At 22.5% G+C, this 23186-nt stretch overlaps 5 protein-coding genes across 5 annotated transcripts; 2 read left to right on the top strand and 3 right to left on the bottom strand. All coding sequences in view use genetic code 6, as the record gives it.

Moving 5' to 3' along the window:
- Window positions 1-499: 499 nt before the first annotated feature.
- Window positions 500-2186, bottom strand: TTHERM_00632930 (Serine/Threonine kinase domain protein; the record flags this gene model as incomplete). Its single annotated transcript, XM_001010031.3, has 3 exons — window positions 500-930; window positions 1028-1979; window positions 2115-2186. 3 exons carry the CDS (start codon window positions 2184-2186, stop codon window positions 500-502), a joined length of 1455 nt encoding a protein of 484 aa, XP_001010031.1.
- Window positions 2187-3628: 1442 nt separating this feature from the next.
- Window positions 3629-7107, bottom strand: TTHERM_00632920 (kinase domain protein; the record flags this gene model as incomplete). Its single annotated transcript, XM_001010030.2, has 11 exons — window positions 3629-3689; window positions 3789-3878; window positions 5276-5365; window positions 5541-5630; window positions 5725-5814; window positions 5890-5982; window positions 6317-6403; window positions 6461-6559; window positions 6686-6775; window positions 6996-7015; window positions 7075-7107. The coding sequence occupies 11 exons, from the start codon at window positions 7105-7107 to the stop codon at window positions 3629-3631; spliced, it is 843 nt and encodes a 280-aa protein (XP_001010030.2).
- Window positions 7108-7687: 580 nt separating this feature from the next.
- On the bottom strand, window positions 7688-12051 carry TTHERM_000632901 (cyclic nucleotide-binding domain protein; the record flags this gene model as incomplete). The annotated part of the gene is made up of 14 exons (XM_012796109.1): window positions 7688-7781; window positions 7958-8047; window positions 8156-8245; window positions 8521-8598; window positions 8858-8947; window positions 9292-9381; window positions 9664-9753; window positions 10040-10129; window positions 10405-10605; window positions 11070-11159; window positions 11248-11337; window positions 11633-11682; window positions 11744-11796; window positions 12012-12051. The coding sequence occupies 14 exons, from the start codon at window positions 12049-12051 to the stop codon at window positions 7688-7690; spliced, it is 1236 nt and encodes a 411-aa protein (XP_012651563.1).
- Window positions 12052-13013: 962 nt separating this feature from the next.
- On the top strand, window positions 13014-19342 carry TTHERM_00632900 (hypothetical protein; the record flags this gene model as incomplete). Its single annotated transcript, XM_001010028.2, has 5 exons — window positions 13014-13256; window positions 13344-13460; window positions 13524-13808; window positions 13865-14319; window positions 14476-19342. Exons 1-5 carry the CDS (start codon window positions 13185-13187, stop codon window positions 19340-19342), a joined length of 5796 nt encoding a protein of 1931 aa, XP_001010028.2. The 5' UTR covers window positions 13014-13184.
- A 785-nt stretch (window positions 19343-20127) lies between these two features.
- On the top strand, window positions 20128-23110 carry TTHERM_00632890 (kinesin-associated protein; the record flags this gene model as incomplete). Its single annotated transcript, XM_001010027.2, has 9 exons — window positions 20128-20275; window positions 20415-20899; window positions 20978-21241; window positions 21346-21570; window positions 21795-22062; window positions 22114-22337; window positions 22401-22537; window positions 22978-23028; window positions 23083-23110. 9 exons carry the CDS (start codon window positions 20128-20130, stop codon window positions 23108-23110), a joined length of 1830 nt encoding a protein of 609 aa, XP_001010027.2.
- Between the last annotated feature and the right edge of the window lie 76 nt (window positions 23111-23186).

Here is a 23186-nt window from a genome sequence, read left to right as displayed (position 1 = left end):
TGGAGATTGTTTTTAACATAATGAATGATGATAATAATAATTGATAGAAAATTTATAAATATTTACTAGAAAAGTAAATAAATATCCTTTGTTAATTAACTTGTATATTTATTTATAAATTACAAACATTTCAATCTTTTATTTAAAGAAAGTAGATTCTAATAAAATAAAATTAAATATTCCACTCAAATTAGATGAATTTTTTATGATAAAATAATTTTCAAAAATCAACAAACAAATAATAAAATAAATGAAAATTCTTGATTTAAAAATAAAAGAAATTTTATGAGATATTAATTTTAGAGAAAAATATTTTGATGCAGAAAGAAATACGATGATAAAAGATTACAAAGGAAAGAAAGAAATAGAGTATTTATTAATTGATTATTATAAAAATATTATTTAGTACAATACTATTTGTTTATTTGTTTATTTATTTATATATTTATTTTATTTTGAACAATTAGAAAATTTATTTGGGTTTAAGCAAAAATAAATATCAAGCTTCGAGGAAGGTGTGGATTTGTTTGACGATTTCAAGATATTGGTAGTAGTCACCTGATTTCTTGTTGAATGTAATTACTGAAATGTTAGATTCTTCATTCTTTTTAATTTCAATATTAAATTCAACTAGCTCTCCGTTTTAGTCAGTCTTGCAACACTTAAGCTTATAGGTATCGTTGGAAAGAGCTATTTTTTAACTGAATTCGTTTTGGTGTTTTAACAAAGTCAAAAGAATTTAGTCAGGTTGTAAATTTAAGAAGATATCATTTTGCTTGAAGTCTTCTTGCTCATTATATGGGGCAACAAATCTCTCTACCTTTAAGTTATAAGTGGCAATCAAGTTGTCTATTTCAGCTTGGGAGCTATCTTCAACAGATCTGAATTTATTTTTGGCTGCATAAATTATGTTGTTACCTCCTTATTTAACTATTTATAGTAAAAAATTATTGATTAATTTGTGTGATTTATTTAGGTTTTATTTTATAATTAAAAAGTAATAGATTGATTTATTAATAATAATTACGCTTATCCTTGTTTTCGTTGTCGTTTGTTTCAATTGAAATTTCTTAATTGTCCTTATTTTACTTTTCAGCTTGCTTCTTTTTCTTTTCTTCGTCCATCTTTTCTACAACTTGTTTGTGTCTGGTGGCGAATGCAGCCTTGATTTCGGCATTGCTGGAGCACTTTCCCTTCATCCAAGGATGAGAAATCAACTCAGCCAAAGTAATACGATTTTAAGGTTCATAGGCAAGGATGGAGTTGATTAAGTTCATGAAATCATTTGAGAAGAAACCCTTTTCTTTGTTTCTTGAATGAGCCTCCCAGAAGGTTGAGTTACGATCAGTAATAAGTAATTTGTAATAAGGATCGCTATCAAGAGCTTTGTGGAAGGGAGGATGTCCAGTGAACATAATGAACAAAATGATACCTGCAGAGAATAAATCGACAGCTGAACCTATGTAAGCCTTTTTCTCATTGATTTCAGGAGCCATGTAGCCTTCAGTTCCCAAAGAAGATTTCAAGAAACCAGAGCCATCCTTTCCGTCTAAACGAGCAGAAAAACCAAAATCAGCAATTTTCAAGTTGAAATTTTCATCAAGAAGAATGTTTTCTGGCTTCAAATCTCTGTGACAAACATTGTTAGTATGAAGATATTGTAAACCGCTGATCAATTGCTTGAAGTAGTAGCGAGTTTGCTCTTCGGTGAATTTTCCTGAATGAAGTAAGTAATCGAAAAGTTCTCCCTTGGTGCACAATTCCAACACAATACCCATAGTGTAGTATGTTTCACCATTCTTTTTGATGTATTATTCCTTCTTTAAAATTTCTACAAGATTGACCAAATTTTCGTGCTTAAGTTAAGTTAAGTGACCAGCTTCTTGAATTAAAGCTTTGGTGTTCTTCTCTTCAGAGTGGGTTCTCTTAAAAATTTTTACAGCGTAAACCTTATTGTTGGGAGCGTAGCAGATTTTGACCTAAATATTTGAAATTTAAGATTAATTGATAAATTATTTTTTTATAACAAAAATCAGTTTGCGCCGCCATTCAAAGTTTGGCAAATAATTGATTGACTGCTTAATGATGAATAAATAAATAAAAATGCTTGCTACCTTTGCTTGATATCCCTTTCCGAGTGTTTTTCCTAAACGGTACTTACCGAATGTTTGTTCCTTTCTTTGCATTTTATTTATGACTTATTAAATTATATTGTTTTATATTCTTGTTTTCTGATAAAGAATCTATCTATTAATGAAAAAATTTTATGAGTTGATTAAGCAGAGTTTTCTGATTTAATTTATAATATATTTTTTACTTAGCTGTCTTACAGAGAATTTAAATCAGAGGAGAGAATTTAAATCAGAGGAGAGAATTTAATAAAATAGACATTATACAAACAATACAATAGATAAATACACTACTGTATTCATTCACTCGCTAATAGATTGAATTTTGTTATGTAAGAAGCAAAGCAAATAATAAATTATGATACTTTTTTTAGGTATTATATGCGTTTATAAAAAATCTTAAAAATGTCTATTCCTTCCTCAAACCAAAAACTTTTTCTTTTCTTTTTTGAATTAGAGTAAACTGGAATTTATCGGAAATAAATTCTAAAACATTTTCTAAATTACCAAATCTAGATACAATAAAAAATACATTTCTACTCCAAATCTTAAACAAATAATAAAATCAAAGCATTCAATCAGACAAAATTCATATTCGATTAAAATTACTTTGGAAAATTCGCACTGAATTTTATCTAGCTAAATAGACATACAATAAAACTTTACTAAAGAGTTTTCATACTTTAAATAGAATAAATAAACAATTTAAATTAATTCAGTAAAAATAATTTAATTATCACGAATTAAATAAATGAGTAGACACAGACTTTTTAATTAAAAATAGAGAGAAATTAAAATTATTTTATTTTAAGCTTTTTGATATTAACAATATAATTTAAAAAATTAAAAAAAAACCAATAAAATAGAAAATAAAATACAATTATTCAATAGAGTATTTTCTTAAATACTAAGGTTAGATCGAATAGATTTTTTTTGAAAATGGCAGAGTTTATATATGTATGTCTAACCTTATAAAATACTACAAAAACTGGATTTTCATATAAATTAGCATACATTTATTATTTAATCATATAATAAATATCAAATAACATCTAAAATGATTAATCTTTTCATCTTTAGAATATTTCTTTTGTAAAGCATTTGCTTATATTCATCAAATTAACTTATTAAATTAGAAAATAGATTATTAGGGAAAATTATTTTGAATGTTTGATCAAACGAATTAATTGTGGTAAAATAATGCCATAAGAGTTAATATTAAATATTTTATGTTTGAAATTGGCTAAAATTAAAGCCTTGTTATATATTAATTATTTCAAGAAAGAAATTATTTAATCAACTAGTTTCATCCTTATAAACTAAATAAAAATACTAAAAAATATTACCACGAAGTATAATAGAAAAAGATGATATTTTTATTTTTCCTTACTGAAGAAAGGAAATCACATTCTCCATCAAAGCTCATTTGGTTATTTCTTTGAATTAAAATTGAAATTAATGTATTGATTTATCATTTTAAAAGAAATTTTTACTAAAAATCAAGTTCCAAACTTTACAAATTAGTAAGATTCTTAATAGTTATTCCTAAATTTTGAACACCTAAATCATTGATCTAATTATTACTGAAGACAATTTAGTATTTTTGATTTTATTATTTGTTTAAAGTAAAATTATTTTTATGAAGAATAATATATTTACTCAAAAATTAGTTTTAGTTTGGAAACATTTGCGCATTGAGATAAAGCACTTCCTAAATCTTATGCTCCTTTTTCTTCGATTTAATTTTTACTTTTAAAAAAATTAATATAATAAAACTTTTGATTGCTAACATATAATACATACATTTTATTGTTATTGTTAAAAATTATTTTTAAGAAAATTAATATTTTAATTTAAACTGCATTTACGAGAGATTTAGAGATATATTATCAAGTTTCGTGCACATGGTAAAAAAAGATCTTAAATATTAGAGACAATCATGACCTAAACAAGAGTCCCTTTTTAAAACAAATAATATTATATTTATTATTTAAATTGGCTCAAATATCTTACGTTGATTCGAATTCAAAACTTTGAAGATTTGAAAATTTTGCAAAGGCATTACAAATAGATTCAAAATCTTATGCACAAGCTCTGCTAATTATTATGTCGCTAATTAAAAAAATAATTCATAAAAAAAGAGAAATAAATAATAAATTCTAAATTTTAGTAAGATAAATTAATAATCAATAAATATTCTCTATAAAATCTTTTTTACTTAATACAAAGACGCAAATGTGAAAGATTAATACATTTCTCTGATATTTTCCTACTTAAACTTTCTAAATCAAAACTATTTAGCTCTGTATTACGGCTTTAAACATAAAAAATATAAATAGATTTTTTAAGAATAAAATTAATAATTTTTAATTTATTAAAAAATATTACTCAACATTTGTTTCTACTTTGATAAAATATTTTATAAATAATCTTATATATAATATATTCTTATTTAATAAATCAATGTAGCAAATATAAAAAAGTTGAATTATTAAACAAAATAAATTATATTTCACAAAATTAATAAATTTTAAACATTTTTACCTCAAATCTATGTCCAATTTTTTTAAGTTCGCGGATTCTACTAATTCTATTAACTCTGGTTCTTCATTTAAGATATTATAGTTGTCACTTTTATTATATTTTTAGTCATAAATTATTTTTTGAAAAAATATTTAAAAGTTAAATAGTAAATTTAAAAAAATAAAAAATAATTCGTATTAAGCAAAATAAAAATAATTAATAAAACTAAAGTAAGATTATTTTTACCTTACGTTAATTTTCAATTCTTAGCAAAAATTACTAAAAGACATCAATTATTGTATTATATCTCTAAACTATCCACAATTACTTAGATTATTCAATAAATATTAAATTGAAATATGTTGATTTAAAAGCTATTTATTTTTCTCAAAAATATATCTGAATAAAATAAATACCTAACATTTATACTCACAGTGTATAAATTTTCGCACTATCTAATTGCATCAATTGATTGCCAAATGTTACCAATATTATTAAAACTTAAGTTTTATAAGATAATTAATTTTTAAATAAAAGAATTTATTTTTTAATTTATTAATGAATGAAATAAAAAATTTAATAAAAATAATTATTTTTGAAAGGCAAATTCAAAATATTTTTACCATAAATCCAAATTCAAAGATGTAAGATTTTGACATTTTCCTATTGCTTAGCCTAATTTTGTACACCCTTCATTACCAATTTCGTTAAGACTTAGTTTTAATTAGAAAATAAATAAAAGTTATCTTGTTTTCTATCATATATTTTATTTAAAAGAAGAAATAGTAAAAGTTATCAATGTAATTTGCTGATATTTTCATTCAAATTAAATTATTTTTCTATTTTTTCTTTTATAAAAAGTATAAATACAGACACAAACATAATTACCTCAAATTAAATTCTAATGATTTAAGATTTTATAAATTTTGTATTGCTTAGGCTATTCTTGAGCATCCTTCATCGCCAACTTAATTATTACTTTTTGTTATAAATTTCAGATATATTAATTAATGCAAAAAAAACACATTAAAAGTTAATTTTTAATAAATAATTTCCAAAAAATATTAATTACCTCAAACATAGTTATAAAGATGTAAGATTTTACATATTTTCTATAGCCAAGGATAGTTTTTAGCATCCTTTATCAGCAAGTTTATCACCTCTTAATGTTATAAATTTTAAATTTCGTTGTTCCATTATTGAATTAAGTATTTAATTTTATTAAAGCTATTTTTACTAATCAAGATGGATTTCTAAAACCTATAGATTTACACATTTTCCTAGGCCAGAAAAAAAATCAAAAGCACTTTCTTAACCAAATCTTCCCTTTCTATTATATTTTACAAAATTATTATAAAAAGCTTATCATTTTAATCATACTTGATGACTAACAAAATAATAAAAGAAAGTAATCAATTAAAAAATTTGTTTACAAAGAAAAATTGTAATAAAATTAGAAATTTGTAATTATTCTTATTAGAATTATTTATTAATTAAAAATACTGAATTAGTTAAAGTGTTATCCAGTATTCAATTTATAAAAATTACAAAGACCCTCCTCAAAATAGGAATCAAATTTCAAGCATGAAAGTCCCAAAAAAATATTTTTTAAAGGGAGTGTTAATGATAAATTATAGATTTTTAAAAAATGAAAAATCTTTTACTTTGCATCTATTTTAAGTCTTGAAAGATGAGAACAATTTTCTAAAAAAACGCTTAATCCAGGCTCAATAATGGTGTCATCTGGAATTCTAGAAATAAATTTTACTTGAAGAAAATATCAGATTATTTTAAAAAATATTTTTTACACTCCTATTACTTATATTTCTACATTTTGCAGATTTTTAATATTCTTGAAACCAGAGCTTATGTAATATCCAACTTATCTTTGAATCAGTGCTTCAATACTAAAATATAAATTTAATATTTTTATCAAATATGTTGATAAAATGTAAATTAAATACTTTTAAACATATTATTTTAAATCTATCTATTTAATTAAACATAAAATAAATAATAAATATATTTTTTACTCAAGCAAAAGCCTTAGAGATGAAAGATTGAAACACTTCTGCAAATCAAGGCTTATTTCTTCGGCATCTTCTTTATCAAGTTCATAATTTCTTTTTTAAGAATAAAATGCATATTAATATTTTAGAATTTTTAATTTCATTAAACATTTTAAAAATGAAAGAATTTATTTTCTTTCGTTTTATTTACTTTAAAAGTTTTATTTTAAAATTTTAGTAAATAAATAAATTAATATTAATCAACATATAAACAAAAAAATTATAAATTATCTAATTTAATATGAGCAAATTATCCAATCATTTTAATTTTTACTCTAAATCAGATTCACAAAACTTTTATTTTGAAAAAATTAAATATTTGATTGGATGAGTTAATTAATTTAATCAAATACTTTTTCACAATCATCAAAATATTTTTCTTTCATTTCTTATTTTTCTTGTTATTTAATTTTTAATTTGAATTGTATTTTTCTTTATTTAAAAAAAATTAATTTCAATATTTCCTTTATGAAGATTTATACCCTTTTTAAAATTATATTTGAGATCAAATAAAAAATAAATTACTTTTCTTAATCAAATCTGATGAGATGGAAATAAACCGCTAAAGAATAAATTTCTTTTTTTTATGCGTACGAAGTTAAAAATGCTTTTTAAGAATATATTTTATTAAATATAGCTAAAATAAATTTAATCTTTAATTCTTGAGATAAGTAAATAAACAATTTTGTATATAAAAATATAATGTATTTTTGCATGAATTAAATTGTAAAATTATTTGTTTTAAATTTATGAAAATACTATTTTAAGAAACATCCTTATAAAAAAATAATCCCTCAGCTAAAATTTCCTTACATTATAGAATTGAGGGTATTTATAAATAAAAAAAAATAATAAATCTATCTATTTTTTAGGTTTAAGTATTACAAAATATTATAAAATAAAACAGATTATATTAAATTATTCAAATATTTTTATTTTTATTCTTCCTTTTTTCTCCACTTTTTATCACCACTAATTAAATTTAAAGGCAACTAATCTTTATGATTTGAGAATCTTGTTTTTAACTTTCAATTATTATTTTTTATTGATTTCGTTTTGACTTTTAATAAAAATAAGTGAAATTACTAAAAAAATAAATAGAATAAAATTAATTCTTAAATAAATTTTATATTTAATATCAAATAATAAAAAAAATAATTAATAAAAAAATTATACTGTTAACATTCATTTATATAATAAAAAATATCACAATCCAAAATAAAAAAACTGTTTTACTAAAGATTAAGTGTCAAATTTAGCATGTTAGTGCACTTTAATAAACTACAACCTAAGTTTGATGAACCTTCATCATTAATTTAATTATAACTTTTTAAATATCGAAGATAAAATATATAGTTAATTAGTTAGTTAGATGTAAAAAATGAAAAAAAATATAAAAAATATAACAATCTAAAACAAGTAAATTTTTTTTACTGAAGATGAAGTGTCAAATTTTAGATATTAGTGCACTTTACTAAAACAAAACCTATTACTGATGTACCTTCATCATCAATTTAATTGTTACTTTTTAATTATTGAAGAAAAATTAAAGAGTTAATTAATTACTTAAATGGAAAAAATGATGAAAAAATATTACTAACATGAAGTTAATAAATTAGTTAATAATAAAAACAAAGGTTGGAAAATTAAATTAACAAACAAAAAATAAACAGAAAAATATTAAAAAAAAGAAAAATATATTAAATTAAAGGCTAATAAATAAATTAAAAGAGTTAGTTATATTGCTTTTAATTCATTTTTATATTAGAAAATATAACAATCCAAAAAAATAAATTTACCCAAGTAAAAGTGTCAAATTTTAGAGATTAGTGCATTTTTCTAAACCAAATGAACCTAATGCACCAGTTTAATTGTTACTTTTTAAATATTGAATAAAAATTATATGATTATTTAGTTAATTAGTAGGAGAAAATAAAGAAAAAGAATGAAATTAATTAATAATAAAAGCAAAATTTGAAATGAAAAAATACATTAAATTAACAAAAAGAAAAAAAACACGCAGTATATAAAAAAAAATATTAAATAAATAAATAAATTAAATGAGTTAATTAAATTGTTTTAAATTCATTTTAATATTAAAAATATCACAATCCAAAGGAAATAAACTGTTTTTACTTAAGATCAAGAGTCAAATCTGAGAGATTAGTGCACTTTCCTAAACCAGAGCATAATCCTGATGCACCTTCTGTGCCAATTTAATTTTAACTTTTAAATATTAAAGAAAGAATATATAGTTAATGAGAAGGAAAAAATGTAAATATATAGCAAATAACGAACAGAAAATGAGTATGTGCTTATACCTGTTTAAATCATTTTAAGCATTTTGCTTTGATTAAATTAAGAAATGAATTAATTAATCAAAAAGAAAAATAAAATTTTAAAATTAAAAAATGAATTAAATTAATAAAGAAAGAAAAAATACAAGCAGAATAAAAAATAAAATAAAAAGATTATAAATAAATAAATTGAAGAAATTAGTTTTATTTATTGCTTTTAATTAATTTTTACATTAAAAATATCACAATCTAAAACAAATAAACTGTTTTTACTGAAGATAAAGTGTTAAAATTGAGAGATTAGTCCACTTATTAAAAACAAAACCTAAGCCTAATGCACCTTTGTCACCAATTTAATTTTCACTTTTTAAATATTGTAGAAAAAATATAAAGTTAATTAGTTAGAAGTAGTTAGTTAGTTAGAAAGAAAGAAAGAAAAAAAATAAAATGAAGAATTAATTAAATAATAATAATAATAGCAAAATTTGAAAATAAAAAATGCGTTAAATTAATATAAAAAGAAAGAAAAAATACAAGCAGAATAAAAAATAAACCAAATAAAAGGCTAATAAGTTAGTTTTTTTATATTAAATTCATTTTTTTATTAAAAAATATCACAATCCAAAACAAGTAAACTATTTTTACCTAAAATTAAATGTCAAATTAGAGAGGTTAGTGCACTTTGCTAAACCAGAACCTAAACCTTATATACCTTCATCACCAATTTAATTAGACCTTTTTAAATATTGAAAATAAATATTAAATTAATTAGTTAATTACAAAAGAAAAAATTAAGTAAAAATATGAAATAATAAGAAATGAGTTAATTAATTAAATAATAATAACAAAAGTTGAAAAAATGAGTTTAATTAACAAATAAAGAAAAAACACATTCAGAATAAAAAAACAATAATAAATCAAAGAAAAAATAAGTAAGTAAATAAATAAAGAGATATTTATATTATTTTAAATTAATTTTTATATTAAAAATATCAATCCAAAACAAATAAGTTATTTTTACCCAAGATAAAGTTTTAAATTTTAGAGATTAGTGCAATTTCCTAAACCAAAACCTAAGGCTGATGCGCCTTCTGCACCAATTTAATTTTAACTTTTTAAATATTTAAGAAAAAATATCAAGAAAATTAGTTAGTAAGAAAGAAAAAATAAGGAAAAATTATGAAATATAGTAAAAGCAAGTGTTTAAAATGAAAAAATGGGTTTTATTAACAAAAAAAGAAATAACACAAGGATAATAAAAAATAAAGAAAAATAAATCAAATGAAAAGCTAATAAATGAATTAAAAGAGTTTGTTAGATGTTTAGTTTTAAATTCATTTTTATTTTCAAAAATATTACAACCAAAAACAAATAAAGTGCTTTTACTGAAGATCAAGTGTTAAATTTGAGAGATTAGTGCACTTTCCTAAACCAGAAAATAATCCTAATGCACCTTCTGCACCAATTTAGTTTTTGCCTATTTAGGTATCTCCTTTATATATAAGCATTTTGGACTCCTATATAGATCTGCTTTTTTTCTTGCCGCAAATATCTTTGAAAGCACCAAGAAGTTCATAAAGTCTGATACTTTTTTTTTAATTTTTTTGCCAAAAAAAAGATTTTAAGAAAAAAGTAATATAAACTTCAAAAATTTATAAAGGAATAAACAAATGATAAATAGAACAGTAAAAATTAAATCTATATTTTTAATTTTAAGAATACTTTCTGAGTGTATAAATACATGTAATTATGTATGAGTAAATTATTAAATGCACTAATTTAATTTTTACTTTTAAAATATTGAAGAAAAATATAAAGTTAGCTAGTTAGTGAGTAGAAAAAAATAAATAAAAATATTAAATTAATTAATTTATAATAAAAGCTGAAGTTGAAATAAACGAGTTAAGTTAACAAAGAAAGATAGAATGAAAAAAAGAAAAATAAATCATATAATAAGATAATAAATAAATTTAAAGAGTTAGTAAGTTATATTGTTTTAAATTTACTTAATTAAAATATATGACAATCCAAAACAAAAAAACGATTTTTACCTAAAATAAAGTTTCAAATTTGAGAAATTAGTGCACTTTTCTAAACCAGAACCTAAGTCTAATGAACTTTAATCACTAATTTAATTCTAACTTTTTAAATATTAAAGAAATAATAATTTTAATTAGTTAATTAAAAGGAAAAAAAAAATATCAATCCAAAACAAATAAAATTTTTTACCCAAGATAAAGTTACAAATTTGAGAGATCAATGCACTTTCCTAAACCGAGACCTAAAACTGATGCACCTTCTGCACCAATTTAATTTAAACTTTTTATAAATTGAAGAAAAAATATAAAATTAATTAAAAGTAATAAGAAAAAAATGAAGAAAAAATATATAGTTAATTTGTAAACTAGAATCAAAGAATGATGAAAAAATATCAAATAAAAAAAATGAATAATAAATAATAAAATAAAAATTGAGTTAAAATTAACTTAAATAATTAAAAAAATATTTGCATTTATAAAAATAAGTGAAAAAAGATGAACATTTCTATTAGAAAAATAATATTTTAATTAACTTGAAAATTAAATATAAAAAAATATTTATAAATTTAATATACCTCAGAGTTATATGAAGAGCCTAATGTGATTAAAGTGAAGAGTTTAAAAACTTGTTTTATTAATAGGAATAAATTTATAGAATATTTATTAATAAAAAAATAAATATTTACTTTTTCTAGATCTTTGAAATAATTAATCTATTGTATCATTTATTTATTTCTTTCTTTATTTTATAGCAATTTAAGGAAATTTAATTAATTAAAAGTTTTTTAATAAATTTATTGATTTTAATGTCAAATGAATTAGGATAAAAAGAACCAATAAATTATAATAATTATCAAATAAAATTTTTAAATTTGTTTTTAGTAAAAGAATTTCACAAAATAGTTAATCTAAAATTAATTATTAAAAATTTATATTTCTATTTAAAACATATACTTAAAAATATAGTAAGAATCTAAGAAAGGTAGTCAGTCATATGTTAATAAAATTCTAATAGTTAAAGTACCTAAATTTTAATAAAATAATTTTTATTTCATAAATTGTTCTGTTTTATTCCAGTAATAAACGGAAGGAAATATATTATCTTTCCAAAAAAAGTAGTCTTACTGTATTGAGATAATTTATAGAGTTGATTTTTTATTTTAAATTATTTGGGAAAGGGGTGATTATAAATAAAACTACTAAATAAACTATCTTGTTATTATTCGTGTATGTAGCCTCCTAGATAATATATATATAATTATTTTAAATTGTTATTTCTAAGGTAATAAACTATTTTTAGTTATTTATTTTTATGATCAAATAAGAAATTTATTTTTTTTTCTTAATTAAATCTGATAGAAAAAAAACCGCCAAAGTATGACTTTCTATTTTTGATACATATGCAAATTTAAAAATACTTTTTAAGAATATATTTTATCAAATACATCTAAAATTAATTTAATATCTTATTCAAATATAACTTATGAAGACATTAGCAAATTAATAGTTTTATGAATTAAATTTTTGATCTAATAATAAATAAATACTCTTCTTACCAAAATATTTAAATTACTCAAACAAAATATTCGAGAAATTATCACTTAAATTTTAAAATAGTTTTTCAAGGTTATTTTTAATAATATCTTAATAATTAGTTAATACTTTCCCAGTAACATTAATAATAATTATGATTATTTAGTTGTTATTTTTTATACAACGAATTCAAAATATAATAATAATTAAAAGAGGCATTTGGAGGATAAATTTCAGAAAGATTCTTTGCAATTATTGAATGTTAAAATTTCAAAGCGAAATAGTTAATTGTTAATAAATTATTTGAGTGAAGTATTTATAATTTTTGTTAGATCCCTCCAATTGCAAATAATCAAAAATAGTAAGTAATATTAAGATTAAAAGACAATAGAGGAAAGATTAAAAAATTTATTATAAAATATTGATTGATCGATAAAGATCAAAAAATTCAGACTATTATTCAATTTTAACAAATACCATTTCAAAACAAAACTTAAGTAGATTATTTATCAAATAGTAAGTTAGTTATTTAAGCAGCAAGTAGCGAGTAAGGTAGTTTGGCAATCAGGTTTTAAGCAAAAGTAGTTTAGAGTTATGGAAATGGAAGAGGATACTAGTTAAAGCGGTTATTTGGATGGCAGAGAAAGTTAATCTCGCAATTAAGGGGTATTTTAAGAATATAATTGTCTAAATTATAATTATGAATTTGGGGAAGAGAATGAAATTTAATTGTATTATTAAACCTCCTAACAGGATGAACAAAAAATGCAAGAAAGCAGCTACTCAGAATTGTACGATAACATAATAATAGCTATTATAGATGAGCACAACAAGATATAAAATTTAGCTGATTTGTATGATATAGTGTTGGTATTAATTTTAACAATTAATAATTTTTTTTGCAATAAGATTTCTAAAATAACTTAATATTAGTCTAAAATAGATGAGAGTTTGTAAGATACAGAATCATATGAAGATATTGATTTGGATGAGCTTGCAGATGAGTGTTTTAAGCAATTAAAAGTTAAATTGTATGACTCATTTTCAAAACAAATTTGGCAAGATAAAAATACACAAAATGTATCAGAATACCAAAAGATAGAATTCATTGATGATAAACTAAATGAAAGCTTTGATTTTTTCCATACAGTATCAAATCTTATAGTATATCTTGAGCAATTATAAAAGCAGTTAATGATAGGAAACAAATAGCAGAATGTAGAAATAAATATTAGATCTTTCTTTCTTTTTTTTAAATTTATTATAAAATAAAGAATAAAGAAAACTCTTCAATGTAGAATTCATCAGAAAAAGAAAATCCTACCGAGTCTATTAATCTCCGATAAAGAAAGAGTGCGGCAGCTACACCTAATTCTTCAGTGGCAAATGGGAATTATGAAGGTAAGTAAATAGGAGATAGATAAAAGCAAAAGGATAATATTGTAAATTTTAGCGAAAATAAAGCAGCATCAGCTTCAATAAGCAGTAGCAGTAGAACTACATCTAAAAGAGGAGAAACAAAGTAAAAAAATCCTCCATAGTCTTTTGGTTTATAGCAATCTTTTTGCAGTAATGAGAGTTTAGGTGTGAAAGGAAACAATTTATTAGGAGGAGATTTCAGAAACACCATATAAGGTGAATAAAAGATCTTTGTTAGATTGAATCCCTTGAATGTGCAAACTCATTAAATTTAGCTTTATTTGCAGAACTTTCCTCGACTTGAAGTTAAGTAATAATAAGCAAAAATAATATTTAAAATATTTAAAATTAAATTCATTATTTTTTTTATGTCTAATTTTACTTTTTAAAATGTTGATGTAATTATTTATTAAGATAATTTTTGATTGAAATTAATTGTTGTAATTAAATATAAAACTGCACAAAGGATAGGTACCAACTAGTGTCTTAGTTATCTCCTTGAGTATTTGCATCGTAAGTGGCTTTAGAAGCAACAGAATAATGGAATGCAGAATAATAATTGTATTTTTGGAATCTTTTTATATCCTGATAGCGAAAGCTGGCTCATCGAATTTAAAGGCCAAGAAAAGCCTAAACTAAGTGAATAATTGATGATTAATGATATTTATTAAGGTTTCAACTATCCTAAAGATCAGGTAGTCAATCTACTTTACGAAATAACAAAAGACCAACCACCTTAGCCAGCTCCTTCTATGCTGTAAGCTTCAGAATGGGAAAATCATATTTAAAATACTATGCCTTCCCCAAGATTACATATCCCGCTAAGTCCGTCACGATTAGGTGTTGATCATGAAGATAATTACCACTTTTTGTAGCAATTCAGCTAAGATTCTGATTTTAAGTTCTTTAACTACTACGAAAATCTGTTTAATGAAGACGATGATGAAGACTATGTTGTGAATGAAGACGAAGAAGAAGAGGAGGAGGAAGAAGAGGATGATGAAGACGATGAAGAAGATTTTGAAGAAGAAGAGGAAGCTATAGAAGAAGATTAAGATAAATAAGAATAAGGAACAAATACCTAAAAAGATGATTTTCAAAATTAAAATAAAAATGATTTAAATGAAAAAACATAAGAGTATTAATAAAATTAAACAAAACAAAATAATAAAATTTAGACTGAAGGAGAAGTTCAAAATAATAAATTAGGATAAGCAGAAAATTAAAATGGGAATTAAAAAAAGAAAAGCAATAAAAATAATAAAGAAGATGGACACGATCAAAGATAAAAATCTTAGAACTAATAACAAAGTAATAGAAAAAGCAACGAAAAAAAATAAAAATAGAGCAATAGCAATTTATTTTATTAAAATTAGCAAAAAATGCTCTAAGAAAATTAAGATTTAAACAATAATCAATATGGTAATTATGGTGGTAATAATGATTTAAATTATAATGAATATCAATAGAACTTGATGGATGATTGTAAAGATGCTCAATTAATGTCTAATTTTGAAATAAATAATTTCGAAAATGTAAACCAGCTAAATGATTTTTATAGTAATTAATACAAAGTATAAATGAATAATCGGTACAGAAGCTAAGAAGATGTAGACAATATTAATCAAAACGATTTATAAGAGTAACATCATCTTCATAACTCATCAATTAATATAGATAACAGCATGCTTAAGTAAAGCAGTATTAGAGGTAATAATTTGATGACTAGTGAAAACCTCAATAACATGGGAAATAACATGAGCAACATGATAGGTTTGGGTAATCTAGAGTCTTAAAATTTCCAAAAATAAATAAGTTAGACAAATTGCTATGATGGTTTCATTGACTTTAACAATGATACGAGCAATAATTTGAACAATAATAATATGAGCAATAATTTAGCTGATAGCAATAATGGTAAAAACAACAATAATAATTTGAACATTTAAAGTAATAATACAAACGACGGATTTAACAGCTTCTCCAACATAATGAATTAGATGAATCAAGAGAGCAATAACATAAGAAATGCTCAAGACCATCAGTTGGAAAATGAAAACAATGATAACAATTCAATTAGTTTGATGATTAATTAGTAGTAAAGCTTATAAAACTAAATGCAATAACAATAGATTTAAAGTAGCTTAGATAATTAGAATGCTAATCTGTTATTAAAATCCCCTTAAACAAATAGAGATAAAAAAAAAAATAAATTGTAAGATAAACAAGCTGAAAAAATAAAGAGATAAAAGCAATCTTCTACTGTAGATCAGAATCCTGATGAATAAATTATATCTTTGATTAAACCAAATCCTTACAAAGATGTAGAAATGTTTTAAAAGATGAAATCTAAAGGCAATCCCAACCAAAACTAATCTGAATAATTAGAGTACTAAATAGAGGATGGAAAATTAAATAGTCTTGACTAAGAAAATGAAAGCGAATAAAAAAAACAACAACTTAATTTACTAAAGAACAATATTCGCCCTCCTAGTTTCTAACTGAATCAAACTTAAAAGTAGAGGGATGAAAGTGAAAAAGAGCCAAAGCTGCAAAAATTTGTTAAGTAGAATAGCACTGGAGATATCAATGATGATTAATAAGGATAATCAAATTAAAAAGGATAAATAAACTAAAATAACAACCAATAAATAAATACAGAGAATATATTAAATAAATAAAATGAAAAGGCTCAACAGCAGCAATTAATCAATCTCCAGGAATAGCAACAGCTAAGTAACTGTTATAATGATAATAAAGATTAAGGAGAACGAGAAGAGGAAGAAGAAGAGTTTGATGAAGATAATGAAGATGATGATGAAGAAGAAGAAGACGAAGAGGAGGATGAAGAAGAATTTGATGAATAATACTCTAATAATAACCAAGACGAAAACAATTAATAAAATGAGAAAAAAGATTAAACTGATAAACAAAATAATTAAAATTAATACAACGAACAAAGCTAAAATCTTATTAAAAATACTTCGCCATTGCAATATAAACATAATTTTAGCAATTTCAATTTATTTAATTAAGACAGCTATCAATTCCATAACAATTAAAGCTATAACTTCAACTCATTAAATAACATATTCAACACAACTTCAAATGCTAACATTTAGAATACTTTATTCAACTAGCAGTTGCATAGCACTAATTCAAATTTAATAAATAAATCTCTTCTTAAAAGTCCCATCAACCCTTCTCAAAAGAAAGGTTATACTTTTAAACAAAATATTTTTGGAGATAAAAATTTTAATTCAAATAATTTCCAAAATGATAACAGCATTATGAATATTAATAGCATGGCTATGCGATTTGAGGATCCTTCTTCCAATTTTAAGCATTTTGATTTTCCTTTTTCAAATATGAACTATGCTAGTAATTCTAGACCATTTTTGAATGATAAATATACTAACACATTCACAATGTCTAAATTTAATTAGAATTCTAACTTGAATTCTATTCCTTTATATAAAAATTACCAGCATAGCAATTAATTGAACTTTGCTCATCATCAATTTAATCATCCCTTTAACTCTAGAAGGGATATTTTTGCAGATAAAACTCTTAGTTCTGAAATGGATAAAGATAATTTGTAAAATACTGAAAAGGCTATTAATGAAGAATTATAAAATAAAAATGAGGATAAAAATTTCCCACAAATAAATATCATAAAATCAGAAAGCACTCCTTCTTTAGGATTAAAAAACGAGTAAGACTAGAAAATTATTAAAATAGATGCTACTGAGAAGTAATTTTCAGACTAAAAGCAGTAAAACTAATCTTAATAGATAACTTAAAACGAAGCAAACAAAAGTGAAGTTATGGGATTCAGGAAGATAAATGTAATAAAAAAGGAAGATGCTTCATCAGCAGGTGGCAGTCTTCTTGGAAAAAGATTCCTCTCTGAGTAGGGAGAAATCAAAAGTTCATCAAAATAAGATCAAGGCAGCAGTGATAATCAAATTCCATTATCTGTTTTAAATACAGAAAAAATAGAAAACCTTGTAAAACAAATTGTCGGAAACTAGTAAAATTAAGATAGTGTTTAAGACAATAATAATAAGAATCAAAATGATAGCTAGTCATAGCAAGATTCACTGAAGTACTTATAAATGAATGAAAGTAATCAAGACATATTGGGTAAGAATACAAGCAACAATAATAATTCAAGCAATATTTTCAAAGTGAGGAAACTTTCAGCTAATTAAATATAGAACTAAAATTCTTTGAACCAAGTAGCCAAGCCAACAAATAACAACTCTAATAGTAATTTTAGTAAAAATGTTTAAGAAGTACATAATGCCATAACAAATTTACTAAACAACTAAAGTCTTACATCTTCTGTAAATCCAATTAATACAAATAACAGTGAATTGTCAAAAGAAAGTTTAAATTCTAATAACCACTCAAACACAGAAATTAAAGAAAACTATAAATTCCTTAAATTTTAGAATGAATTTGCTAAATATTACAGTGAAAACCTTTGCAAAACTGAAGATTAAAAAATAAACAGCTCTTTATAATCAAACAGCACATAACAGGCTCTTAAAGCTTAGTTGATGAGAATCGATTCAACAAAAGCTGTCTCAGCTATTTTAGAAAATGTTATTGCATCATAATAACTTAAGTAAACTCAGTAAACTTCTTAAACAGGATTATCGTCAACATAGAAGTTAGAAGAAAACAATAACACGTTACAAAATTCTCTTAACAATATAGAAAAGTAAAAAAGTTTAGGAGCTTCTTCAAACCAAATGGAAAGTATCAAGTAAATAATACAAGTAAAGACTGCACCAAAAATAATATCACCAAATTATTAGAGCAACTTGAGCGAAAGCAATAATAACAATAATTAATCTAATGATTAATCAAAAGATTCATCAAAGCAAGCAGCTATAAATTTATCCTAAAATTAATAATAACAATAAAATTAATAACAAGGAGTTGTTCGTACAGATCTATAATTTCTAGAGAATCTAGTCGAATTAGTAGGATTAAAGAAAAATTAAGTGTAGGGTGCTCAACAATTTATTAATTAAGTGAAAGATGTGTAAACAAATAACAGTAAATAGCAAAACAACGAAGCTTAACCTAATAAAAATGTTCTTGTCAAAAGTGTTTCAGTGGTAAGAAAATATAATAATAGCACTTCCCTCACAAATTAGCAACAAGCTAATTAAAAATCTGACGAAAGCAACAATAAAAATTCTCCAGATTCATCTATAAACCAATAAATGTAGAACGATTAAAATGTTGAAGTAGAAAATAAAATGGAATCTTCTACTATCTAAAAATGCAACAATTCAAACTCTGACTAAACTGAATGAGAGCTTTTTTAAAAATAAATGTTAATTAAAATTTGTTTAAAATTTAGTAAAATTGTGAATAAATATCACCCAATTTTAATGAAATAAAAACTTATATATAATATAATTATTTTAATTGCTAGATCAATTAAATAAAATTCAACCAACCTAACAAACAACAAACGAAGTAGTAATTTATTTATTGTCTTGTTCATATCCGAAATATCTTTTAAATGTAATTAAAAAATACATTTTAAAATTATTGTAAATTGTTCAAAACAGCTAATTCATTTTACAATAATTATTCCTTAAAACAACCCATATAGAAACAACATCAATTTCAATTAATATTTTAAATGGATTTAATCAAAACCCTTTTTTTTAAGAAATAATTAATTGAAAATTTTTATATATATTTATTTGTACTTTGATGGATGAATTGAATCTATTAAATCCTTTATTATTTATTTGACAATCTTAATTTGTTTATTCAATGTATTAATTTAAGATTATTGTTTGTTACAATGAAAATATCTATTTGATGATATATTAGCAGCTAACTTGACTTGATGTTTTATCTTTGTTTGTTTTTGCTGTATTCGAAACTTAAAGTTTTAATTAAAATATTCAAATATAATTTGTTAAAATTTTAATTATTTCAAAAAAAAAAATAAATTAATAAATTACTTAATTAAGAAGTTTGACAACCATCAAAAAAATCAAACAGCATTAGATACATATACTAAACACAATAAATATACAAAAAGGCAAAAGCATATATAAAGGATACGATTTAGGAAGCGATAATGGGAGATTTAAGTGCAAGTATTGAAGAGTTGGACGATTACATTTCATCATATTATGAAGATGATATCGATCTTAAGATTAGCACAGCTAAGAAGATTCTTCTTTTAACGTTAGATATGAAGAATATGGAACATATTGTCACCAATGGTAATAAAAATTAGTTGATTAATAAATAATAAATTATTTTGTAGTCTTCATGATAATGATTACATATTTGCTTTACTTAGATTGATGATAATTTAAGAAATTTGAATAGAATTTTAACTCATTTTTAAATAATTTGTAGATTCTTTATTAAGTTTACTGAGTCGTACATTGCAAGAAGAATACGAAAAAAGTTCTAAAAGCACTGAGCTTTGCATAAATATATTGTGCATTTTCTTCGTTCTATCTAATTATTAGGAATTCCATAGTTACCTTACCCAGCATAAGGTTGGTGATGCCACATTTAAAGTTATTGAATATCAGATTCGTCGTTTTGACTTCAGTTATGCCGCATATATGGAAATTGATCCATCTAACAAAGCTCAATAAGAAAGAGAGCTTAGAAAATTAAATTTAATGATAGCAAAGCAAGACAAATTATTCTACATTTCGTTTACTATTTTGTTGAATTTGGCAGAAGATTACTAAATCGAAAAAAAGATGAAAAACAGAAAGATTGTTTCTATTCTTGTCCGTATGCTTGAAAGAAATGATTTTCATTTGTTAATTGTCGTTTTACTCTTCCTCAGAAAGCTCTCAATTATCACCGAAAACAAAAACTAGATGGTAAAACTTAATTATTTATTGTCGTTCTATTTACTTTGAAGTTAAAAATTTTATTTTTAAAAAATAAAACTCTCAAAGTTAGAAGAAGGTATTGTAGAAAAGCTAGGTAGATTTTTCAGTTGCTAGAATAACTTGTTGCTCAAATTATCTTCAGGTCTCTTGAAAAACGTTGCATTCGACAAGTCAGCAAGAGAGCAAATTGAAAAAGAAAATTACATCCCTAAAATTATTGATCTACTCAAAGTGCCAAACTTCCGTTTTGACTCATTAGTTTTGTTGTATATTCTTTCTTTTGATGATAAAATTAGGAACACTTTTGCATACACAGATTGCATGTCACTTGTAAACAATTAAACACAATATTTTTCATTTTGATGTTCATCTTATTACTTTAAAAATAAATTGTTATGCCAAATATAAATTAAATATATATAAAAACATTATAGGTAATTAAGTTAATTGCTCATTTCCCTGAATAACTAGTAGGTAAAGAGCTCGTTGCTTTGGCTATCAACTTGGCAGCTAATTAAAAGAATGCAGAGCTTGTTTCTGAAGAAGAATTATAGGTTGTTATTGATAGAGCTTTAAAAAACGTAGACATTAATTTATTTAAGTTTATAAAAAATATTGCAATCTATTCCTAAGACTAAGAAACCCATGACTGCTTACAAGTAAATTCTTAAAATAATAATTCAAATTCAATAAATATCAAACACTCTTCTTTCTTTATTTAATTCTTCTAATCTTTCTCAAAAAAAAAAATATTTATGAGCCTTATTTAAAATTTTGAATTAAAAAGACAAAAATTTAATTCTAAAATTATGTTATTTCATTTATAAATTAAATTCATTCATTTATTTATAGTGCTTTTTAATATTTAAATTGTTGTTTAAAGAATAATTTAGGCAAATTCTTGAAGTTGATTATAAGTAAAAGTAAGATTCAAGATCCTAAAATTGAAGATTTGAAATTTGAAGTAATTGGAATACTAGCTAATGTTAAATATATGGGAGATAAATGGGAAAACTATTTAAATAATACATTTATGGAGTTTTTACATGCAAATATCTCTCAATAGATAGTTGAAGATGATATTATTTTGGAAACTGTTTAGCTCATATAATCTATTTGCAATTCACCTAAGAGTGCAGAAACCTTAGCAAGTAAAATGAATTAATTAATTCTTTTATTAAAATTAAAATTTTCAAATTAAGAAAATAAGTTTATGATTTTCATTGCCGAGCTACTAATTTCTAAGCATGAAGACGAAGAGTTTTTGTCATAAAATATATATGCTTTGTATTAGTTTTTGCATCATAAAATTGGTATCTAGTTCATATTAGAATAGCAAGAAATTCTAATGGTACTTCTCAATATAATCGGCTCAACTAATTAAGTTTTAAAATAAGTTAATGATGATGTTCTTGATATCTTAAGAGTAATTATTTATTTTATTATTTTAGTGTATTTTTTATACCTTTAAATTGTTTAAAATGTTTAGGAATACCATCCAGATCTATCAGAGAACATCAAAGAGAGAAAATATTATGAATATAACAGAGAATGGATAGAGAGTGTTGAGGAATATGACAAGAATGTTTTAGGACAAGACCGTTACGATTTTGGAGATGACATTAAGTAAACAATTTATACAAAATTCTCAAAAATTATCAAAACTTAAACAAATATTGCATCAACTAATAAATAAATAAATAAATAAATAAATAAATAAATAAATAAATAAATAAATAACCAAAAAAAGTAAAAGAATAGGTAATTTTACAAGCAAATTAAGATAGATATTATTGCAAATTCAATAAAGCAAAAATTCATCAAAATAAGAAATTAAATTTAACTAAATAAATAACTAAGCGTGTATATTTAATATGGGAATTATGCATACAAACTAAAATAATATCAGGATTATAAGTTAGATAAAGCAAAAATTGATTTAATAAGCAATATAGTTTTAAAAAAATAAATAATTTGTAAATTGATGCTATTTTATTTACTAAAATTGGCAATTTGAAACTAAAAAAAATTTTTAAATTTAAAATTAATAATTTTATTATAAAAAGTGGCGAATACTTTGGATTTTATGATAAGGATGACAACGATTTAGATCCTAGGTAATTTTATATTTAATTGAAATTAACAAATTAATTTTAAATTTTTGTAAATAGAATGTGGGATTCTGATTTAGATATGTGAAACAGACTTGAATATACATACATGCATATTTACATACATAAATTAATTAAATAATTTTAATTGTTTTATATAATAA

The sequence above is a fragment of the Tetrahymena thermophila genome (genome assembly GCF_000189635.1).
Source record: "Tetrahymena thermophila SB210 genomic scaffold scf_8254764, whole genome shotgun sequence".
Classification (NCBI taxonomy): Eukaryota; Ciliophora; class Oligohymenophorea; order Hymenostomatida; family Tetrahymenidae; genus Tetrahymena; species Tetrahymena thermophila.
This window is presented reverse-complemented; position numbering and strand designations above follow the sequence as displayed.